This window comes from Polypterus senegalus, chromosome 13, assembly GCF_016835505.1.
Source record: "Polypterus senegalus isolate Bchr_013 chromosome 13, ASM1683550v1, whole genome shotgun sequence".
Taxonomy (NCBI): domain Eukaryota; kingdom Metazoa; phylum Chordata; class Cladistia; order Polypteriformes; family Polypteridae; genus Polypterus; species Polypterus senegalus.
Genome location: NC_053166.1, coordinates 153,286,658 through 153,309,604, shown reverse-complemented (window position 1 = coordinate 153,309,604; position 22,947 = coordinate 153,286,658). Strand labels below are relative to the sequence as shown.

The window sequence follows — 22,947 nt, the reverse complement described above, 5'->3', positions numbered from 1 at the left end:
CTGCCCCACTGGCCTTCCTCGTGGTATCATATTGTAGTCGTATGGCTGGCACCCGAGTGGTATTAGTATTTGTCTGGTGAAAATCCCTCCAGACATGTCGCCAATGCCCTCCATTGCTGAGGTGTTTCACTTGCACGTTTGCTTCCTTTCGCCGTCGTGTCTCTTCGTCCGTGTCATTCGCACGACGTCGCTGTTCTGCGGTGGCCTTTTCGTGGTGAAAAGTGCCATAAAAATCCAGTCCTCTGAATCGATTTGTTTCTTCATTAAATGGCAGCCAAAGAGAAATGAGATGTGAAACGAGCCGACAGATGACCAGCTAAACTGGAACGTCAAACTCCAGCCAATTTCACTCCAACTAACCTCTTAATGAGGAGCCGATTCCTGCTGTCTGCGGTGGGCTGGCGCTCTGTGTTGGCTGGGAATGGCTCCAGCAGACCCCCGTGACCCTGTAGTTAGGATATAGCGGGTTGGATGGATGGATGGATTCTTGCTGTTAATTAAACCCATCATTTAATTCCACGGCTTGTTGCTGCTCTCATTCTGCCACAGCACACTTTTGATTTTCTGTTTTACTTTCTAAGACCACCGTGAGGATGTTTTGGTGACCCGAGCAGACCAACATAACCGAGACCTTCACCTTTCTTTATTTTCAGGTCAGCTGGCAGCTTGCTTTGGCTCTCATTATTGTTTGGCTGCTAGTTAAGGAAAAAGAAACAACTAAGGGTTAATTAAAACTAAAGCAAAAAGTTAATTAGCAGCGCAAATGTCTCCCCGAATTAAGATGGAAAGCCACTGCGGCCCACCAGGACCGGAGTTTGACACCCCAGGTCTAGGACTATCTGAACATAAACCTGACCCCCTTCCTTCATCACTGGTCACATTTTCATCCACTGCAGGATTTGCACACAATGCGGACCGCAATTCACTGATATTTGTTGCAGACAAAGTCATCGATGAAGAACATCTCGGCGTGGTCATACGTACAGAGCATCCGGAAAGTATTCACAGCGCATCACTTTTTCCACATTTCGTTATGTTACAGCCTTATTCCACAATGGATTCAATTCATTTTTTTCCTCAGAATTCTACACACAACACCCCATAATGACAACGTGAAAAAAGTTTACTTGAGGTTTTTGCAAATTTAGTAAAAATAAAAAAACTGAGAAATCCCATGTACATAAGTATTCACAGCCTTTGCTCAATACTTTGTCGATGCACCTTTGGCAGCAATTCCAGCCTCAAGTCTTTTTGAATATGATGCCACAAGCTTGGCACACCTATCCTTGGCCAGTTTCGCCCATTCCTCTTTGCAGCACCTCTCAAGCTCCATCAGGTTGGGTGGGAAGCGTCGGTGCACAGCCATTTTAAAATCTCTCCAGAGATGTTCAATCAGATTAAAGTCTGGGCTCTGGCTGGGCCACTCAAGGACATTCACAGAGTTGTCCTGAAGCCACTCCTTTGATATCTTGGCTGTGTGCTTAGGGTCGTTGTCCTGCTGAAAGATGAACCGTCGCCCCAGTCTGAGGTCAAGAGCGCTCTGGAGCAGGTTTTCATCCAGGATGTCTCTGTACATTGCTGCAGTCATCTTTCCCGTTATCCTGACTAGTCTCCCAGTTCCATCCCCACAGCATGATGCTGCCATCACCATGCTTCACTGTAGGGATGGTATTGGCCGGGTGATGAGCGGTGCCAGGTTTCCTCCAAACGTGACGCCTGGCATTCAAACCAAAGAGTTCAATCTTTGTCTCATCAGACCAGAGAATTTAGTTTCTCATGATCTGAGAGTCCTTCAGGTGTCTTTTGTCAAACTCCAGGCGGGCTGCCATGTGCCTTTTACTAAGGAGTGGCTTCTGTCTGGCCACTCTACCATACAGGCCTGATTGGTGGATTGCTGCAGAGATGGTTGTCCTTCTGGAAGGTTCTCCTCTCTCCACAGAGGACCTCTAGAGCTCTGACAGAGTGACCATCGGGTTCTTGGTCACCTCCCTGACTAAGGCCCTTCTCCCCCAATCGCTCAGTTTAGATGGCCGGCCAGCTCTAATAAGAGTCCTGGTGGTTTCGAACTTCTTCACTTACGGATGATGGAGGCCACTGTGCTCATTGGGATCTTCAAAGCAGCAGAAATTTTTCTGTAACCTTCCCCAGATTTGTGCTTCGAGACAATCCTGTCTCGGAGGTCTACAGACAATTCCTTTGACTTCATGCTTGGTTTGTGCTCTGACATGAACTGTCAACTGTGGGACCTTATATAGACAGGTGTGTGCCTTTCCAAATCAGGTCACATCAACTGAATTGACCACAGGTGGACTCCAATGAAGCTGCAGAAACATCTCAAGGATGATCAGGGGAAACAGGATGAGCTTCATGGCAAAGGCTGTGAATACTTATGTACAGGTGATTTCTCAGTTTTTTTTATTTTTAATAAATTTGCAAAAACCTCAAGTTAACTTTTTTCACGTTGTCATTATGGGGTGTTGTGTGTAGAATTCTGAGGAAAAAAATGAATTGAATCCATTTTGGAATAAGGCTGTAACACAACAAAATGTGGAACAAGTGATGCGCTGTGAATACTTTCCGGATGCTCTGTATTTCAGTACCCACGTGGTGTACCAAACGCACCATCTGGAACTGGCGCCTGGGCATCCACTCCTAAAACTGCCTGGGGGCTCACTGGAGGGACACCATTGCAACAAATCTGAGGAGAGATGGCGGATGCTGCCGGTAAGTTCAAGTGAAAGGACGTTGGACAGAAATAATGAGATTAGGGTATAAAATACACCAGCGTGAGTAGTTAAGGGCTTTAAGGCCCCATCTTGGGCCTGGCAGGTCTACAGTCGTGACCAAGAGTTTTGAGGAAGACATACATATTCATTTTCACAAAAAGTCTGCTGCCTCAGTTTTTATGACGCCAGTTTGTATCTCCTCCAGAATGTTCCGAGTGCCATGAAAATGAACCACCGTCTGTCAGCCCTGCCAACGTCACTTCAGTGGTCCTCTCGCTAGCTCCGGTGAGACGAGGACGAGGCTGGAGGTCATTCTGTCACGCTGATTGAGTTATAATAGAGAGGTGAAGGCGGCTTCAGGGTGCCCAAGAAAGTCCAGCAAGTACCAGGACCGATTGTCTCCCAAGGTGGACTCCGCTGCGGGCACCACCAGGGCAGAGCTGGCTCAGAAATGGCAGCAGGCAGGTGGGAGTGAGGTGAAGACTTTTGGAGGATGGCCTGGTGGGTGTCAAAGAAGGGCAGCAAAGCAACCAAGAAAAACATCAGGAACAGACTGATATTCTGGGATTGGACTGCTGAGGGGGACAAAAAAAAAAGCCATGTTCTCCGGAAAAAAGAAACGGTGAATGGCGCTACCATCAGTCCTGTGTCATGCCAACAGTAAAGCATCCTGAGACCACTCATGTCAGCCAAGGCAGTGGGCTCACTCACAATTTGGCCTAAGAACACGGACATGACTAAAGAACTGGACGACAACATCCTCCGAGAGCAACATCTACCAACCATCCAAGAACAGGCCATTAGGCCAAAGTGAGAACGGAGTGGCTTGGGGAACAAAACATCGACATGTGAGGTCCATGGCCAGCAAACTCCCCAGACCTCAATATCCCTGAGAAGGCGGGTGAACAAACAAAAACCCACCAATTCTGACAGACTCCAAGCATTGATTCTGCAAGAATGGGCAGCTGCCATCAGTCAGGATTTGGGCCGGAAGTTGATTGCCAGTCTGCCAGGGTGAATCGCAAAGGTCTTGAAAAAGAAAGAAGGGCCAACACTGCAAATAAGGAATCTGCACATAAACTTCATGTCGTTGTCCATAAAAGCCTTTGGAACTTCTGAACTGCTGGTCATTCTACTTCAGTACACCAGACGAACATCTGACACAAAGATCTGAAGCAACAAAGTTTGTGAACACCAACACTCTGGTCCTTCTCAGGAGTTTTGGGACCACTCAGCGTGTGCGTCTCGGTTTTCCCACCTCGGTGCTCATTACAATTTTATTTTCAATGTTGTTGCAAGGTGGTCCAGTTCAACTCCTGACTGTAGAGGACTCAATGAGAGCGGCGCATTTGAATGTAATCTCATCCCTTTGAGCGTTAATGTCATCGTCTTCATCTTTAGTATTGGCACCAGAAAACTACAGAATGTCACCCACCACGAGTGCCACTGTGCGGGTCAGAGGTGCCATAGCACTGAGGGTTATAAAGACCTAGAAATACCTGGGAGTGCAGCTGGATGACAAACTGGACTGGACTGGACTGCCAATACTGATGCTCTGTGCAAGAGAGGACAGAGCCGACTATACTTCATTAGAAGGCTGGCGTCCTTCAACATCTGCAATAAGATGCTGTAGATGTTCTATCACAGTGTTTCCCAAACTCGGTCCTTGGGACCCCCTGTGGCTGCAGGTTTTTGTTCCAACCGGATTCTTAATCAGTGACAACACCTGATAATACTGATCTTATTTAATTAGATGGCTTTTTTTTTCTTCTTTTATTCAACATTCAGAAAAGCATAGCAGCATGCCTTTTACATTTATAAGACATTTATAAATATTTCTGCTTTTGCTATTGATTTAAATGCTTAACTCTGTTTTGTTGATTTCATTATATTTTGCCCTTTCTGTGTGCAGTTTTTCCCCTTTGTTGTATCTTAATAATTATAATTTAAAACGAGCAGAACAGACACACTGAATAATCAAAAGCTGCAAGTACTTTAGAGTCAGACCCACTAATTAGTAGATAATGGATTAATTAAACAATTAGAACACCTTGAAAAGTAGAATGAAAATCAAGATGAAAATACTGTTAAAAAGAAACAAAATTCATTATTCCTTTATAACTATTTGGTACATTTTAATTTTTTTCTTTTTAGCAAACTTACGTTTCTAATTTCTATATTGTTCCCTAAACACAGAACTTGGGAAATATCTGTTCCCTTAATTCGCCGAGGAGTTCAATTAAAAACAGAAGCTGGTTGGAACAAAAACCTGCAGCCACAGCGGGTCCCCAGGACCGAGTTTGGGAAACACTGTTCTATCAGATGGTTGTGGCGAGCGCCCTCTTCTACGCGGTGGTGTGCTGGGGAGGCAACATAAAGAAGAGGGACACCTCACACCTGGACAAACTGGTGAGGAAGGCAGGCTCTATCATCACACTATAACTTAAGTTTATTACATAGAAAATCACCTGAAAAACCCTGGACCATCGAGAAGTGTGCGAACTGACGACATGAAGAATCGGTTTCGCGCTGAACTGGAATCGTCCCCGCATAAATCAAAGTCATCCAGATGATCTGGATCTGCATAATTAGATCTGGACCACCCTCTATTGTAGGCACAGAGCTGGACAGTCTGACATCCGTGGCAGAGCGACGGGCGCTGAGCAGACTCCTGTCAATCATGGAGAATCCACTGAACAGGATCATCTCCAGACAGAGGGGCAGCTTCAGAGACAGTCAGACTGCTGTCACCGTCCTGCTCCACTGACAGACTCAAGAGACCCCACACTATGCGACTCTTCAATTCTACCCCACGGGGTTAAACTTTAACATTATACAAAGTTACTGTCTGTTATACCTGCATTGTTATCACTCTTTAATTTAATATTGTTATTTATCAGTATGCTGCTGCTGGAGTACGTGAATTTCACCTTGGGATTAATAAAGTATCTCTCTATCTATATAGTGCCTTTCATATCTATTTATCTATTATAAAGTGCCTTTCACATCTATCAATCAATTATATAGTGCCTTTCATATCAATCATATAGTGCCTTTCATATCAATCAATCAATTATATAGTGCCTTTCACTCTATTATATAGTGCCTTTCATATCAATCAATTATATAGTGCCTTTCATATCTATTATATAGTGCCTTTCACTCTACTATATAGTGCCTTTCTTATCTATTATATAGTGCCTTTCATATCTATTATAAAGTGCCTTTCATATCTATTATATAGTGCCTTTCATATCAATCAATTATATAGTGCCTTTCACTCTATTATATAGTGCCTTTCTTATCTATTATATAGTGCCTTTCATATCTATTATAAAGTGCCTTTCACTCTATTATATAGTGCCTTTCTTATCTATTATAAAGTGCCTTTCACTCAATTATATAGTGCCTTTCATATCTATTATATAGTGCCTTTCATATCTATCTATCTAACACTGCGACGTCATTCAGTTTCAAATGTGAACTCCAACTCAGAGCTTCATAACCACCTCTCGTGTCTTATCCTTGTCGCACTTTTTGGCCGATGCCGTCGAGGTCGTCTTCCTTTTGCTAGGAGAGGTGAAGCTCCGTGCGAGGCTGACGGTGGACGTTGGCGAGCCGGTGTCACAAACCAGTGGCACACACGAGGGCTGACCTCTCGTCATTGACACTCCTTTTCGGTAGCATGTTCCTCGTAGGTGGGATCGGATCATGGAACCTCTAAAGCAGTTATGGCCGCAATCCATCAAACTGTCATGCAGTAGAAAGGTGGAAGGCAAGCGGACTGGCATCTCCCGCTCCTCTACTTGAGTTTCTTTCGCTGGAACGAAACAAAACATGGCATTACCGAGCTCCGATGGCTCCAGATGACGAAGACGTGCAGCGGTTCCGAGACAGGCCTCCATGAAAGGTAAGCCTGGTGTGTGTTTTACAGGAAGGGCTGGTTTGGTGATGTCTGTCCACAGACTTTGCCAATCAGAGAATTAAATGAACAAAAAAAAGGTGTAAGCACTGGTGATGTGTGGACTGGCATCACCTTCTAGTGTTGGTTCCTGCCCCCGGTGCCCCCCATGAACCCCACACTTGATTACGCACATCTAACATTTGTCATAACCGTCCCTTTCTGCTCTAGTTGGACAGACAAAAGAAAAAGAAGGCACGGTGACACGGCGGAGGTCACACTGGTAGTGTTTTATTGGAGCAGAACACATGCAGGAACCGAACAATACAGAGGCTGGATTCTGTATCTGAGGCGACACACGTAGAGTGGCAGGGCCGCCCGTTCAGCCCTGAAATCGGCCAAAGTCTGAGATCTCAAAAAAACAGAACATAAGAGAGCTACACGGGTCACTACAAGATCTCGGCCCCGGCTGAGGTGACGTCACAGCCTTGTGTGAACCTACAGCTACGTTGGCAGCTGGAGCTGGCACTCGGCAAAAGGGTCGGTCAACCTCGTGTGCCGGGGGTGTCCTGGCGAGGAAACAATGACGTGAACATGGTGGGGTGTATACACGCAAACACACACACACACATAAAAGTAGTTCGATGGACCAACACTAAAGTCAGCGGGGGGTTCAGGGGGGCGCAGCTTCATTTCAAAGTTTTCAAAGGCTTGAAGCGTGTAAATCTAATGCCCACCTCCCAACTAAACTGGGCAAGGATGTGGTGGCATCAACTTAAAAAATAATAAACACTGGTCAAGGAACAAAAACTGCTATTGTTAGTGTCAGGGTACAAGGTGTAGGCCAGACCCCCACGAAAAAAAAGTTACAATCCATGGCTCTATCTTTTAAAATAAAATAATTAAAAAAAAAAAAACCTCATATTTATACCGTATGAGCGGGGGGGGGTTGGGCGCGCTGGACTGACTTTGAGGTCAGAGGTGGGCACCTAATTAATGGCTCCACTCAACTAAATCCTAGGAAGTATGGATGAACCGGGCTGGTGGTCACTGAAAATGTGGCCTCGTCATCGGTGATGTGCCCACCCAGAAGCTGGCACAGGGCTTCACATCAGGTTCCTTCTCGCGCTATTCTACTACTGCAGACCCCTACAGCTGTGCCAACCTGAGCATCCAGGCATAAGCAGAACTGGGACTCTGGCATGTGCTTCACTAAAGTGCCCTTCTTCTCAAACACTGGCTGTGTGCTGTTGCTATAGGGACAGATGATCCTCAAAAATCAACGAGTTCCTCTACAATGACGGCTTTAAAGTGCATTTGACGAGAAGCAAGCCATACGTGGTGCCAGGGGATCGCACAGGGGGCCACTTTTTAAAAGTGAGAACGTCCATCACAAACACATCACACTCGGGTCAGCCTTACTGAGCGTTTACCACTCCAACTGCACCCTCTGAACACAATACCCACCCACCCACACAGAACATTCACGCCAATCCTCCAAATGGTGCCCACTCCATATCTCTTTCACTTCTGTGCCAATCTTATTGCACTTGCAAGCACCCACCTCACCCCACCCCGCCAACCTCTTTCACTGTCGTCTCATTTCCAGGACTGTTGCCATGAGTGTCACCCCGCCCCCCCCATCCCTACACTTGACTTAATCTCAGCTCTTCGTAAACGCATTTCGATGCCACCAACCATCACGCCTCTCCCCTCCACCCCCAGCCATTCAATAACCCTAATGAAAGAAAATAATAAATCTCCTCTGTTTGACATCCCTCCATATCGCTGCTCACCCAGAGGAGACCCCTCTAGGCGTGCACACACACTCACACACACACACACACACACAAGTCAAACCAGAGTAGGTGCAGCCCACCTGGCAAATGGCTGTCCACTTCTCAAGCGTGGTGGTGGGGGGGGACTGGTGGGTGGTAAACTGAGTTACGGTGTGATGTGGTGCGAATGAAAACACGTAAAGCGGAAGCAGACAAGTCCGTGGTGAAGCGCACCACGCCAAGAGCTCAAAAGGAGCCCACCCGCTGGAGTGGCATCATCGTTCCAGGAGCAAAAGGTAAACTCCAACCAGTGCCAACTCCCAAGTTCCCTGGTGACAGCGACTCTCGATCTTTATGTATTGATTTTTTTTTTTTTGTTTCATTCAGGTTCTTCTTGTTACTGTGGGATGACCTTCCTGCGCACTGCCAGGAGATGACAACTGTGAGGAGGAGCAAGCGATGGCAGCACTGTTAGCTGTGTCTGCTGGAGAGTTGAAGTGGACATGGCGTCGGGAGAGAGAGAAGTGCACCCTACACGCGAGGGTGGACGAGGAGGGCCCAGAGCGGCCCGGCTACAGAGCAAACAGCATGTCCTCCGAGCGCTCCGCCTTCCTCCTGCTGCTGCTGCTGCTGGAGTCACCGCTGGGCGCCACGGGCTCCGTGACGGGGGGCGTGGGCAAATTGGGGATCCTCTCTGCTGCCTTGGCCCGCTCTTCTAAGAACTTGTCAAACTCTGGGAAGCAATGAATCAGTAAATACGTTAGCAAAAAATAAAGAAAGCCGGACAACAGGACATGCTGACCACTAAAAGCAGCAACGCCAAAACAGGTGGCAGAGCGGCCATACCTTCACTCGTGACGCCCTCCTCCACTTCATCTCCTTTCTGCCAAGGGATAAAGAAGAGAGTTTAATGAGCAGCTGGCAGGAGAACAGCCCACCCTGCTAACCCCACCCCAGCCAACACCAGTATATACAGACCAGCAGACACATAAATATTAACATCTGTACCCCTTCTGCCCCCAGACCCATATAAAGAGGCACATTGACCCCCAAACCACCTACAGCTTCATGAAGTCTCTCACAGAGTTCTGCTTGCCCTTCTCCCACCCCTCCATACATGCAGAACTTCAAATTCCTGCCAGCCGTCCCATGCCAAATTGAGAGGACATACCACACACACACACACGACCGCACCGCAGACTCCCACACACATGGGCATAAACATGACGTGCACTCAGGCTGCCCAGTTAGCAAAAGTATGCCAAGGAAAGTTACAGAATGGTGAGACCAACAGCCCCCCAAGTGTACAGAGGAGGACAGCATGGTTACCTCGAGCTATCGGATACCAACGGTTGACACATTTTGCAAAGTTGTATGCCATTTATTACACGCAGGTGCCCATTACCTCCATTATGAAACACAGGAGCAGGCTAGTTATTTATTTTTAATTGAACAAAACACTTTAGTTTAGAATGCAATGTCACGTTTCAAATTAATATATACACCGATCAGCCACAACATTACAGCCTCCTGCCTCGCACTGTGGAGGCCACCTTTGTGCTGACCCGTCAAGGCACCCACTCCACAAGACTTCTCAAGGTCCCTTGGCACCAAGTTGTCAGCAGCAGACCCTTTAAGTCCTGTAAGTTGCAAGGTGGGGCCCCTATGGATTGGACTCATTTTTCCAGCACATCCCACAGATGCTGGATCAGCTTGAGATCTGGGGAATTTAGAGGCCAAGTCAACACCCTGAACTCTTTGTGGTGTCTGTTCAAAGATGTTTGCAGTGTGGTAGGACCCATTATCCCTGCAGGAAGAGAACGCTGCCATCAGGTTATACTCTTGCCATGAAAGGGGTGCACGTGGTCTGCAGCATTCATTAGGTACGTGGTACACATGTCCAGGTTACATCTACATGAATGCCAAGGGTTCCCAGCACAGCATTGCCAAGAACATCTCACACAGACTCCACCAGCTTACCTACTTCCCATAGTGCATTCTGCTGCCACCTCTTCATTAAATAAATGACGCATATACACCTGGCTGTCCACGTCACCTACAGTGGTGTGAAAAACTATTTGCCCCCTTCCTGATTTCTTATTCTTTTGCATGTTTGTCACACAAAATGTTTCTGATCATCAAATACATTTAACCATTACTCAAATATAAGACAAGTAAACACAAAATGCAGTTTTTAAATGATGGTTTTTATTATTTAGGGAGAAAAAAAAATCCAAACCTACATGGCCCTGTGTGAAAAAGTAATTGCCCCTGAACCTAATAACTGGTTGGGCCACCCTTAGCAGCAATAACTGCAATCAAGCGTTTGCGATAACTTGCAATGAGTCTTTACAGCTCTGGAGGAATTTTGGCCCACTCATCTTTTCAGAATTGTTGTAATTCAGCTTTATTTGAGGGTTTTCTAGCATGAACCGCCTTTTGAAGGTCATGCCATAGCATCTCAATTGGATTCAGGTCAGGACTTTGACTAGGCCACTCCAAAGTCTTCATTTTGTTTTTCTTCAGCCATTCAGAGGTGGATTTGCTGGTGTGTTTTGGGTCATTGTCCTGTTGCAGCACCCAAGATCGCTTCAGCTTGAGTTGACGAACAGATGGCCGGACATTCTCCTTCAGGATTTTTTGATAGACAGTAGAATTCATGGTTCCATCTATCACAGCAAGCCTTCCAGGTCCTGAAGCAGCAAAACAACCCCAGACCATCACACTACCACCACCATATTTTACTGTTGGTATGATGTTCTTTTTCTGAAATGCTGTGTTCCTTTTACGCCAGATGTAACGGGACATTTGCCTTCCAAAAGTTCAACTTTTGTCTCATCAGTCCACAAGGTATTTTCCCAAAAGTCTTGGCAATCATTGAGATGTTTCTTAGCAAAATTGAGACGAGCCCTAATGTTCTTTTGCTTAACAGTGGTTTGCGTCTTGGAAATCTGCCATGCAGGCCGTTTTTGCCCAGTCTCTTTCTTATGGTGGAGTCGTGAACACTGACCTTAATTGAGGTAAGTGAGGCCTGCAGTTCTTTAGACGTTGTCCTGGGGTCTTTTGTGACCTCTCGGATGAGTCGTCTCTGCGCTCTTGGGGTAATTTTGGTCGGCCGGCCACTCCTGGGAAGGTTCACCACTGTTCCATGTTTTTGCCATTTGTAGATAATGGCTCTCACTGTGGTTCGCTGGAGTCCCAAAGCTTTAGAAATGGCTTTATAACCTTTACCAGACTGATAGATCTCAATGACTTCTGTTCTCATTTGTTCCTGAATTTCTTTGGATCTTGGCATGATGTCTAGCTTTTGAGGTGCTTTTGGTCTACTTCTCTGTGTCAGGCAGCTCCTATTGAAGTGATTTCTTGATTGAAACAGGTGTGGCAGTAATCAGGAAATTGAACTCAGGTGTGATACACCACAGTTAGGTGATTTTTTAACAAGGGGGCAATTACTTTTTCACACAGGGCCATGTAGGTTTGGATTTTTTTTCTCCCTAAATAATAAAAACCATCATTTAAAAACTGCATTTTGTGTTTACTTGTGTTATATTTGACTAATGGTTAAATGTGTTTGATGATCAGAAACATTTTGTGTGACAAACATGCAAAAGAATAAGAAATCAGGAAGGGGGCAAATAGTTTTTCACACCACTGTAGATGACCAGGCCATCTTCTTCCATTGCTCCATGGTCCAGTTCTGATGCCTACATGCCCATTGTTGGCACTTTCTTTGGTGGAAAGGGGTCAGCATGGGTAGTCCAAGTTGCAATGTGCTGTGTATTCCGAGTCCTTTCTCTCATGGCCAGCGTCGATGTCTTTCAGCAATTTGTGCTACGGTAGCTTTTTTGTGGGACTGGACCAGATGGGCTGGACCTTCCCGCACATCAATGACTCTTTGGTGGCCATCACCCTGTTTCTGGTTCACTGGTTATCCTTCCTTGGACCACTTTTGGCAGGTGCTAACCACTGCATACCAGGAACATCCCACCAAGACATGCCATTTAGGAGAAGCTCTGACCCAGTCAGTCATCCACCCGCCATCACAATGTTTCCCTTGTCAAAGTCACTCAGATTCTTACCCTGGCCCATTTTTCCTTCCTCCAACACATCACCTTCAAGAACTGACTTTTCACTTGCTGCCCAATTTATCTGACATCTAGGCAGGTGCCATCGCGTCATTGTTATTCATGTCACCTAGCAGTGGCTGATCGGTGTGCAATGATGAAAAACAACTTCAAACTGACACATTACCGAGCTTATCCTGCAAGTCCCCTTTGTATTATTAAAACAGTTGATGTACCTGGTCTTGGTGGCATAACACTAGTGGTGCCCCACCTAAGCAAACAAAATGAAATCCATGGATGCAAGTGTGCAAGTTCAAACTTTCTCCTTCAGCATACACACATGCCAGCAGATCAAATGGTGCCCTCTTTGTGCACTCAAGTCTAACGATTTCAGGTCCAAAATGACTGCTGTCATCCGCACATGACAAATGAACGTATCCCGAGACCCCGCCGCCCCCACCCAAACCCCAGTCGAAACTCCATGGGCAGGCTCACATCTTCTTGACTTCATGAATGGACAGAGTAAGTTAGCAAAAGACAGAGAGAGAGAGAACACAACGTAAAAAAAAATATAGCTCACCACATCGGTGCACAGCCACTCCTCAATGTCATCCATGACAGAGGACTGCGCAACAGGGATCTATGGAGCAAAGCGCAGGCCAGACCAAGACAGGCAAAGCCAAAAGATAAGGTGACAAAAAAAATAATAATAAAAAGGAACTGAGAAATAAATATGAAATCAAATAATGACACAGTGACACACACCACTGAGCACCGTGACACACAAGAGAATTCAAAAACAAACAAAAAAAACATACTGCATGATCACATGCAAGGAAGGCAGCGGGTGGTCTTGGGTGCACACAGCAGGCCATTTAGAGGGGTTGCACTTTTTAAGTCGGCGCGTCCTGGGGACCCCCCCGAGGCTGCAGAGTTTTGGACCAACTGCCTTACGTTTTTAGTTGGACGCGGCCTACTGAAGCAAGCTGTGATTTCTCAGTTTGAGTTTTCAGGTCAATGCACAAATTACGAAACTGAGTCCGGTCACTTTTTATTAGCATGTCCCAAGTGCCTATGCATGTTACATGGGGATAATTCTTGTGCTGCTTTTTTAAATTTGGATTTTAACATTTTTATCGTTATCTGAATTTTCATTCTGGTTGGCAATTCCATAATTTACTAACAGGCACATTACTGGGTCTGACGCTGCAATACTGCAGCCAATCAGCATTTGGTGTCATCTGCCCTGCTTGTTGTTATCATCATGAAATGAGACAGAAAAGGCAAACTCTCAAAACGAAAGAAAGGTAAGTGTTTATCGCTAAAGAAAAAATACAAATACAGTCACATGCCAAACTACGAGTCTATGAGCGAGGGCCACAGGAGAACTTTAGAACACTGTGAGTGGAGCGCCTTCAGGCGAATGTCAGCTGAGCTCTCTGTCTGTCAGCCGACTCCTCGACAGTGCAAATCCCATCCTCATCACCAAATGAACTAGCATGGACTCACAACATGACGCATTTCACTTTGAAGATTTGTCATGTCGTGAATTGTTGGTGGTCAATCGTGGTCTCCTTGCAGTTTGAGCTAACAGGAGAGCTTCTTTAATTAGGCGCACAGAGACCATTTCTGAACACAGCGAGCAGAGCGTCTCTTGGTCAATGTCAGCTGAGCTCTCCATCTGCCAGCCCACACTGTTTCTGCACAACATTGACATTACACTCCACTCTACCCATTCACAGTACAAATCCCATCCTCCTCACCAAATTAACTAGCATGGACTCACAACATGAAGCATTTCACTTTGAAGATTTGCTATGTCGTGAACTGCTGGTGGTCAGTCGTAGTCTCCTTGCAGCTTAAGCTAACAGGAGAGCTCACTTAGTTAGGCTCGCAGAGACCATTTCTTAAAACACAGCGAGCAGAGCACCTCCTGGTCAATGTCAGCTGAGCTCTTGGTGTGCCAGCCCACACCATTCTTGCACAACATCGCCATTATAGCACACTCCACCCATCCACAATGCAAATCCCATCCTCCTCACCAAATGAACCACCATGGAGTCGCAGCGTGAAGCATTTCAGTTTGAAGATTTGCAGTTTGATAAACTGTCATTGGTCAGTTGTCGTCTCCTTGCCGTGTGGGCAAATGGGAGAACTCCTTTAGTTAGCCACGTAGAGACCATTTCTGAATACTGCAAGCGGCGCACCTCCTGATGAATGTCAGCCTACACCTCTTCTGCACAACTACACCAGTGAAACCTGTAATGTCAAGAGGGTCATTAATTAACGGAGGCTGTAGACAGCGATACCAGTAAAGGCAGCAAAGGAGCTTAATTAGAAAACAGTGCACATCTAAGAACCCAGTAAACTGGATTACATGGCAGTGCAAGGGTGGGTTAGTGGGTTGAATAGCAGTAACGGGACTGTAAACGAATCATTAACTTCTTACCCGGTGAAGGCATGTCCAGTGACCAGTTACACAAGTAACAGACAAGGCGGCAGGCCAGATGAGACCAGTAAAAGTGTCTTGAGAATTAAAGGGGTGGGGGATTGGAGAGACTGCTTTAATCAAAACTGGGGAAATTAAAAGAAGAGGAGACATGTTTAGGCCAAAGAGGTGGCTTTTTGATGAAGTGACCTTTGACTCTCATCTTTATGTGCAAGTCTAATGCTTGCCATCTTGGTTGATCTGCAGAGGTGAACGTCACCCTTTGGCCAATCACTGCTGCTGCACCGTGCCACACTCGGGTGTCCCCCCTTGGGTGTCATCGGGCCGAACATCGTCAGAAGTTAAAAGATTAATATGTTAATAACTACTTCAGTCTAATTTATTGGTTTAGTTTGGTTAAATGTTCAGAACTATATCATCTATCTAGATGGCGAGCAGCATGGAGGGGATGGAGGAGTTATTTCAAATCGGATAGCGGCAGTACATTTTTTTTTTTAATGAAAACACATGTCTGTTCTTTTTTTCGAGCAAACCTGTGTTTTCAACTGGAGCTTCTCCTTTATTTATAGAATGACGAGCTGCATTGTGACAGTAAAAGGAACTGAGCCACTCAGGCAGAGCACATTTTCTTTTATTTATATGGGAGGACAGCAGCAGGATCTGCTTCATGTAAAGAGAATGTCTTTACTGGAGGATCTGGCTGCAAATCAAGTGAAATAACTCAGCAAGTATGCCAGTGGAGACCTAAATATCTCAGATATTCTTTTGTCCTCGTCCTCCAAAAAAAGGAAGAAAACCTCAAGCAGCGCTGGCAACCCAATCGAGAGAACGCCATTGGGGAGGTGGTAGCGGGTTACCATGAAGACTCGAGTTTTCCTGATAGACAGGCTGATACATCCAGGTTTGCTAGTTTAGACAATGGATGTTGAGCGGGTAGGGACCTGGGGTGCATTTGGTGCTCTCCCTTCACAGTCTGGGCAGTGAAGGCTGATGCCATGTCATTCCCTTTTACTGTCGGAGATGGATTTTTTCTACTTTTAAAAAAAGGGAAGGATTAACATGGAGAGACAGAGTGGGCAAAAGGTGGAGAGGCTGGGAGCGGTGGGGACAATGCAGGTAGGTCAGTAGTGCTGGTGAAATCTCACCATTCCTTGGGTAATAAGCCAGCTGTCTATGGGCTCCAAGTCTGCGTTACCACCTTTGTGTTTCAGCTGAATCAACAACAAAAAGTGCCTTACACAGTGATTGAGCAAGAGCAGAAGATGAAAGAGAAAGAGAGAATGTAGGCAGAAAGGCAGCAACACACAGTCATGGAGGGAGGGAGGGAGGTCTGCTGGTACAAAGTCATCAGTAATTAATCAGCAATTTTCAATGCTTTATTTCCCAAAACATCAGAAATAACCTTCCAGTCATCACACACACAGAAGCTCTCAGCCACACAACGTCAGGGTCCCAAAACATCTGCTGAGAGCCCAGCTAAGGAGAGACCCTGTGATGAGAACGGAGGAAATCTGCTGCATCTTGTTAAAGCCGACGTCACCTTGCGCAACATCTTGTTGTAGGGTATGTCAGACTTGACGAGTGCAGTTGCTAATCTCGTTACCAGACCATGTTAATCTACATGGCTAAAGACTAAGGGAAGGAAAAAAAAAAAAAAATACAGGGAGTGCAGAATTATTAGGCAAGTTGTATGTTTGAGGATTAATTTTAATATGGAACAAACACAGTGCTATCAGTCAATCCAAAATGTTAATAAACCTGAAACCTGAATGTTTCACAACGGAAATGTGAGTGTGAACATCATCAGGGGAATACATATGTGCGCACAATTATTAGGCAACTATTAGTGTGCAGATTTATTATGCAACTAAAGGAAAAATGAAAATGTTCCCATCTCACTTGTTTATTTTCATCTGTTATAGTGAGAATAATAAACAAACACCTCAAAATTTACAAATAAACATCTCTGACATTTCAAAAAAATCAATCAATCAATGACCAATATAGCCACCCTTCTTTCCAATAACAGTCATAAGCCTTTCCATTCATGGAGTCTGTCAGTTTCTTGATCTGTTGACGATCAGCTTTTTGTGGAGCAGTGACTACAGCCTCCCAGACACTCTTCAGAGAGGTGGATTGTTTTTCTCCCCCGTAAATCTAGCGTTTAAGAAGTGCCCACAAGTTCTCGATAGGGTTTAGGTCAGATGAGGAAGGGGGGCCATGTCATTATTCCTTCATCTTTAAGGCCTTTACTGGCTGGCCACGCAGTGGAGAACTTCGATGCAAGTGATGGAGCATTGGCCTGCATAAAAATCATGGTCTTTTTCCTGTATCACTGTTTGAAGAAAGTGTCTTCGAAAAACTGGCAGTAGGTTTGGGAGTTGATTTTGAGTTCATCTTCAATGCAAAAGGTCCAACTAGCTCATCTTTAAAAATACCAGCTCATACCAGTACCCCACCTCCACGTTGGAGTGGAGCTCTGTGCCCATTACTGATCCACAGGTCCATCCATCTGGTCCATCAAGAGTCACTCTCATCTCATCGGTCCATAAAACCTTTGAAAAAATCTGTCTTCAGATATTTCTTGGCCCAGTTTTGACGTTTCAACTTATGTTTCTTGTTCAGTGGTGGTTGGGTTTCAGCCCTCCTTACCTTGGCCATGTCTTTGAGCACTGAACACCTTGTACTTCTGGGCACTCCAGGTAGGTTGCAGCTCTGGAATATGAAAGTACTGGAGGATAATGGGTTCCTGGTAGCTTCACGTTTGATTCTTCTCAAATCTTTGGCAGCTAATTTGCGTCTTTTGTTCTCAACACGTTTCTTGCGACCCTGTTGACTATTTGCAACAAAATGTTTGATGGTTCTGTGATCACACACCAATATCTTAGCAATTCCAAAAGTGCTGCATCCCTCTGAAAGACTTTTTACAATTTTTGACTTTTCAGAGTCAGTTAAATCTCTTTTTTGGCCCATTTTGCCCGAGGAAAACTAGCTGCCTAATAATTCTGCACACCTTGATATAGGGTGTTGATCTCCTTAGGCCACACCCTCCCTCATTACACAAATACACATCACCTGACGTGCTTAAATCCAATAAGCATTCAAGTTAATACAGCTTGGAGTTGGAATATACGCATTAAAAATGATGATATGGTCAAAATACTCACTTGCCTAATAATTGTGCACACAGTGTACTGTGATAGGTCACATTTAGTGACTTTGTGGCACAGTTGTACTCATCATCCCTTCTTCTGACATCCAACAGCATGCTGCCAGACAAGGTCGGTGATGTACAAAGGGTTAAGAGGTACGGCGAGTTGAGCCGCAATCTCTGACCCTTTTTACTTTTTTTTTTCTATTCTGTCATGGTCCATTAAACACAAGACATCAGACAGACGAGCTTCTCTTCTGTTTTCGCGATCCAAAACCCAGCCGTGTTCCTTATTCCTCGTCGCTGCATCATAGGCATGGTACTTGTAGATGAGCCCTCATTGGTCGTCAGCTTTCATGCACTCAGAGCCCTCCCTACGACTAAAGACCGGAGTTGTTGGGTATGTCACATTAGACAATTGAAATAAGCAAGAGTGCGACGCGGCCGTCTCCAACACGCTAAGATTATGTCTTATTGAAGGCTAGGATTGAAAAATTGCTGGAAAAGTCGTGTAATGTGACATTTGAGTTGACCAAAGATAAGCTACTAAATGTGTGCAGTATGCATGTAACTCAATTTTTGAATTTTATAGCGTTTTCCACATACAGAATTTAATTCTTAACATTTGTTTTACTTCTTGAAATTAAAGAAGTCCTCATTTTGACTGTCTTGGTTTTCATTACTGCAGTGGGCTGGCGCCCTGCCCGGAGTTTGTTTCCTGCTTTGCGCCCTCTGTTGGCTGGGATTGGCTCCAGCAGACCCCCGTGACCCTGTAGTTAGGATATAATGGATGGATAGATGGATGGTTTTCATTATTTTACGCAATACCTTAGTCCTCGTGATGCGGCTCCTATGTCACACTTCTGATGGCATAAATGAGTACAACCCACTACATTTGTCAGAAAACCTTTAGTTTCCTTTCAGTATCAACATTTTCTATGAGATACTGTACTACAAAATACTCCCACAAATATGGGCCATTGATTGCAAACAAGATTTGTTAATTTGCACACACAAAAAAGTGATTTTCCTAACAAATTCATTCAAGCCCATGTTGCAAAAATGAGTTCACCCCAATTATAGTCTTAGGAGGAAAGCCACACTTAAGACTACAACATTATAACGAACTGGCATTCAACCACAGGGGAGTCTAAGGATTCATTTAAGAGGTGTCCAGCAGACCGGTGACTATACTTAAAAGAAAAGCCCTTCTCATTTCATGCTGTCAGCAATGGCTCCACATGGAAGAGAACTTTTAAAAAACCTGAGAAAGGAAATCATTACTTTACACAAAAAAGGTGAGGGCTACAAGAAGATCAGCAAAGCTTTACATATCAGTCAAAATACTGTCGCAAAAGTGATCCAAAAATTTAAGAAAGATGGCAGTGCAACCATCTTACAGAGACGTCCAGGCCGTCCGTCCACTGGAAGTCAACATCTCGACAGGAGCGTCTTCTGATGAGAAGGGTTGAAGAAAATCGCCATGCAAGTTCACGGCAGTTAGCTAAAGCAGTAGAAAGCCAAACTGGAGTGACCGCTTCCCGTGACACCATACGGCGCACACTGCAGAGGAATGGCATGCATGGGTATCGTCCACGAAGGAAGCCGCTCCTAAAACCCATGCACCAAAAAAAAAAGAATGCCTAGAATTTGCTAGGGCCCATGCTGAAAAAGATAAAGACTACTGGGACTCTGTACTCTGGAGTGATGAGACAAAGATCACTTGTTTTTGGAACTAATGGTTTCAAAACTGTATGGCGTCACAAAGGTGAGGATTTCAAAGAAAAATGCATGGTGCCTACATGGTGGTGGCAGTGTCCTTATGTGGGGCTGCACGAGTGCTGCATTTCATTGATGGTATCATGAACTCAGCAATGTACTGCTCTATACTGAAGGAGAAGATACTGCCGTGCACTTGGTCGTCGTGCACTTTTCCAACACGACAATGATCCAAAACACACATTTAAAGCTACTGTTGCATTTCTGAAGAAGAACAGGGTGAAGGCGATCGAATGGCCAAGTAGGTCTCCTGATCTGAACCCAATCGAACACCTGTGGGGAATTCTGAAGCGACCAGTTGAGCATCCAGGCTCTAAAAGAGGTTATTCTTGAAGAATGGAAAAAGACGGATGTTGCAATACGTCGCCAACTTGTTCATTCCATGCCTAGAAGACTTGGTGCTGTCCTTAAAAATCACGGTGGTCATACAAAATACTAGATGTAGTAGTTTTTGTTGCGGGGTGTATTCATTTTTGCTTCAACCAATTTGAGTAAAACTGAAGATTTTGTGATCCAAGTTATATTATTAACCTTAATTTCATGCTATGGAGTTAAACAAGTGTTCCAATAAAAACTCAGCCTTGTGAAAATTTTGGAAATTGTTCTTTTGTTCATTGAGCTACCGATTAAATTTGTACTTTTTAAAGCGGGTGTACTCATTTATGCAGAGCACTGTATGGCGGTGATTGCGCAATTAGCTTCACAACAAGTGCCAGGTTTCGAACTCTTGGCTGTTTGGTTCCTGATCTTTGTCTTGACCCTCTGGTTTTAGTTGCACTACATGGCATTTTGACATTTTCTTGACTACGATTACTGTCGCATGTCACCTCCCAGTCCTTTCATAACAGTCATTTTCGACACCTAAGCGTATCATGCCAATAGTGATAGTCCAATCTGTCAATGTGTTAAAAAGTGTCCTGCAATGGTGCCAATGCTTCCACATCAGCTTCCTGGCTTATACCCATTGTTCCCAAGCGCGGGCTCCTGTGTTACTCAGTCCTGAAAAAGATCCAGGAAACCAGCTGGGAAGGAAATTTATTCCAGCTTTTCTTTGCAAATGGGACCGACTTGTGTGCATGTCTAATCCAGTCAAACATACAGTTTGGTTAGTAGAATAATGTGACCTTTCGTAAATCCACACTGACTGGGTTCTTTACAGAGGCAGCGGAGCCCTTTGTTCTTCAGGAACATCTCACTATTCCTAAAATGCTGCAGTCTCCCATGCTTCCTTGCAAATTATTGCTGGTATGACTGTAGGTAACAAAGCCACTCACGTGTCAATATGGGATTCTAATCAAATGAACATAACCAGTAAAAAAAACAACAAACTTGTTTATTGTGTGGGCTGGCACTCCATGCAGGGTGGGTGGGGGTCCACTACCTGGCCAGGAGCACAGGAAGAAGGAAAAACGGAACATTTCACGTTTTCTCCAAGAGGTTTGGCAGAGGATGCCAACCCTGTGAAGAGTATGTTGGCATCCCAGTGGGCACGGAGCAAAGACAGTCACTCAGCTGGGAGGCCAGTATGTTGGAAGGACAAGAGGTGACAATGGGGCATGGCTATGGTCTCTCCTAGTATGCTAGAAGACAGCCAAATGGACATCTGCAAGACATGTTGGGGAATTGTAGTCCTGTTGAGCAGCCTTTGTTGGGTTCCCAAGATTGGTACCAGGGGGTGCAGTGTAGATTTGTGATCCTTGCTTTGAGGACTTCCACTTGAACTGGAAATGCTTCCGAGGGGCTGTACCCTAGTACCGGCCCGTACTCCCTGGTCTAAGATAACTGAAGTCAGGAAATTTAGAGTCAGATGGAAGACGGACAATGCTCACCTGGAGGAGTGGAAGGAGAAGAAAGAATAACTGTGATGTGTTACTTTGAGAAACCTTTGTAAGGTATTGGTGATAATAAACTCTTATATTTGGTCCCAGAACCTGTGCCACTGTGGTTGTGCCCTGCGGTTTGGGCAGTAGTTACGCCCGCTAGTGGTCACTGGTGGTGGTGGTGTTGTAATGGCGTGTGGAAGGTTTCATTACTTGAAAGCCGAGGCCTAGTTGACCACTGCTGCTGAGAACACGCATCCCTTCATGGCCACAGTTTACCCATCGTCTACTTCCAGCATGATAATACAACTTGTTACAAATCAAACTGGTTTCATGAACATTACAAGAAGTTCAGGGTTCTTCCCAGTCACCGGATCGGAGTCCAGTAGTACATCTCTGGGATATAACAGAACAAGAGACGAATGTGCAGAAACTGTGTGATCAGAAGCTCAAAATCTTGCGGTACCCATGCCATGAAGAAAGGAGACTATTTTGACAGCATAAGGAGGTCCTGTCCACTATTAGTCTAGTGGTCCTAAGAATTTGCTCAGCGAGTGTATAATAACAGTAAGAACAACTTTAAGGTAGAAGTTACGCTAATGATCGGTTGTTGGCTGGAAGCGGTCCACTGTAAGTTTGATTTTGACAAAGCTGTCCTCGATGTAAAATACATTTGAGAACAAGTGAACCTCAAGAAACAAAAAGCTGTGAGCTTGATTCAGCTAAACAGGACTGGAACAAAATCTTCTGACAGAGGTGGGTATCTGCATGACGTGATAAGCAAGACACAAATAAGTACACAGATGAAGGGACGTTACAAGTCAGGAAGATCTACAACATTCATACTGTACTAATAAAGGAACCACACGGCAGACTTTCTAGGAGCCCCAGTGTGTAAATCACAGGGCTTGTAAAGACACAGTTTAGGGGGATGAATATTTACCAAAGATAAAACCATGGACGGTTCAAGTAGGAACATGCCACTCTGCCAGATCATCATTCCACAGCTCGTGGATAATTAAAATACAGCTGCTAGCAGCACTGTCAATTCTGCTCATACCGATTCCTCAATCCCATTGTCACACACATTCACATGAGGGACAGCTGAAGGGCTCGAGTAACGGATTACTGGTCGAATCGGGGTGGGCGCCGTCCTCTAATGGTCTCTCTCTCACTCTGCAGATCAGCTGACTGAACATTCCAACAATGATGTCACTTCCGGTTCCTGCCTTCTTTGGACCCACCCCTTCCTATCAACCGGGCATATAAATCTGCCATT

At 45.1% G+C, this 22,947-nt stretch overlaps 1 protein-coding gene across 6 annotated transcripts in view; it reads right to left on the bottom strand.

Moving 5' to 3' along the window:
• Positions 1-6,902: 6,902 nt before the first annotated feature.
• The window catches only part of LOC120543103 (TOM1-like protein 2), a 95,565-nt gene continuing 79,520 nt past the window's right edge, over positions 6,903-22,947 (bottom strand). For 2 of the 6 annotated variants that reach the window (XM_039775952.1, XM_039775951.1), the window contains exons 13-16: positions 16,064-16,129; positions 13,050-13,109; positions 9,252-9,288; positions 6,903-9,138 (exon numbers count right to left, since the gene is read on the bottom strand). In XM_039775952.1, the coding sequence (XP_039631886.1) occupies positions 8,978-9,138; positions 9,252-9,288; positions 13,050-13,109; positions 16,064-16,129 (324 nt within the window). In that variant the 3' untranslated portion in view covers positions 6,903-8,977. The remainder of the gene's footprint in view (positions 9,139-9,251; positions 9,289-13,049; positions 13,110-16,063; positions 16,130-22,947) is intronic. The other 4 variants (XM_039775954.1, XM_039775953.1, XM_039775956.1 and 1 more) reach the window with 2 other exon arrangements.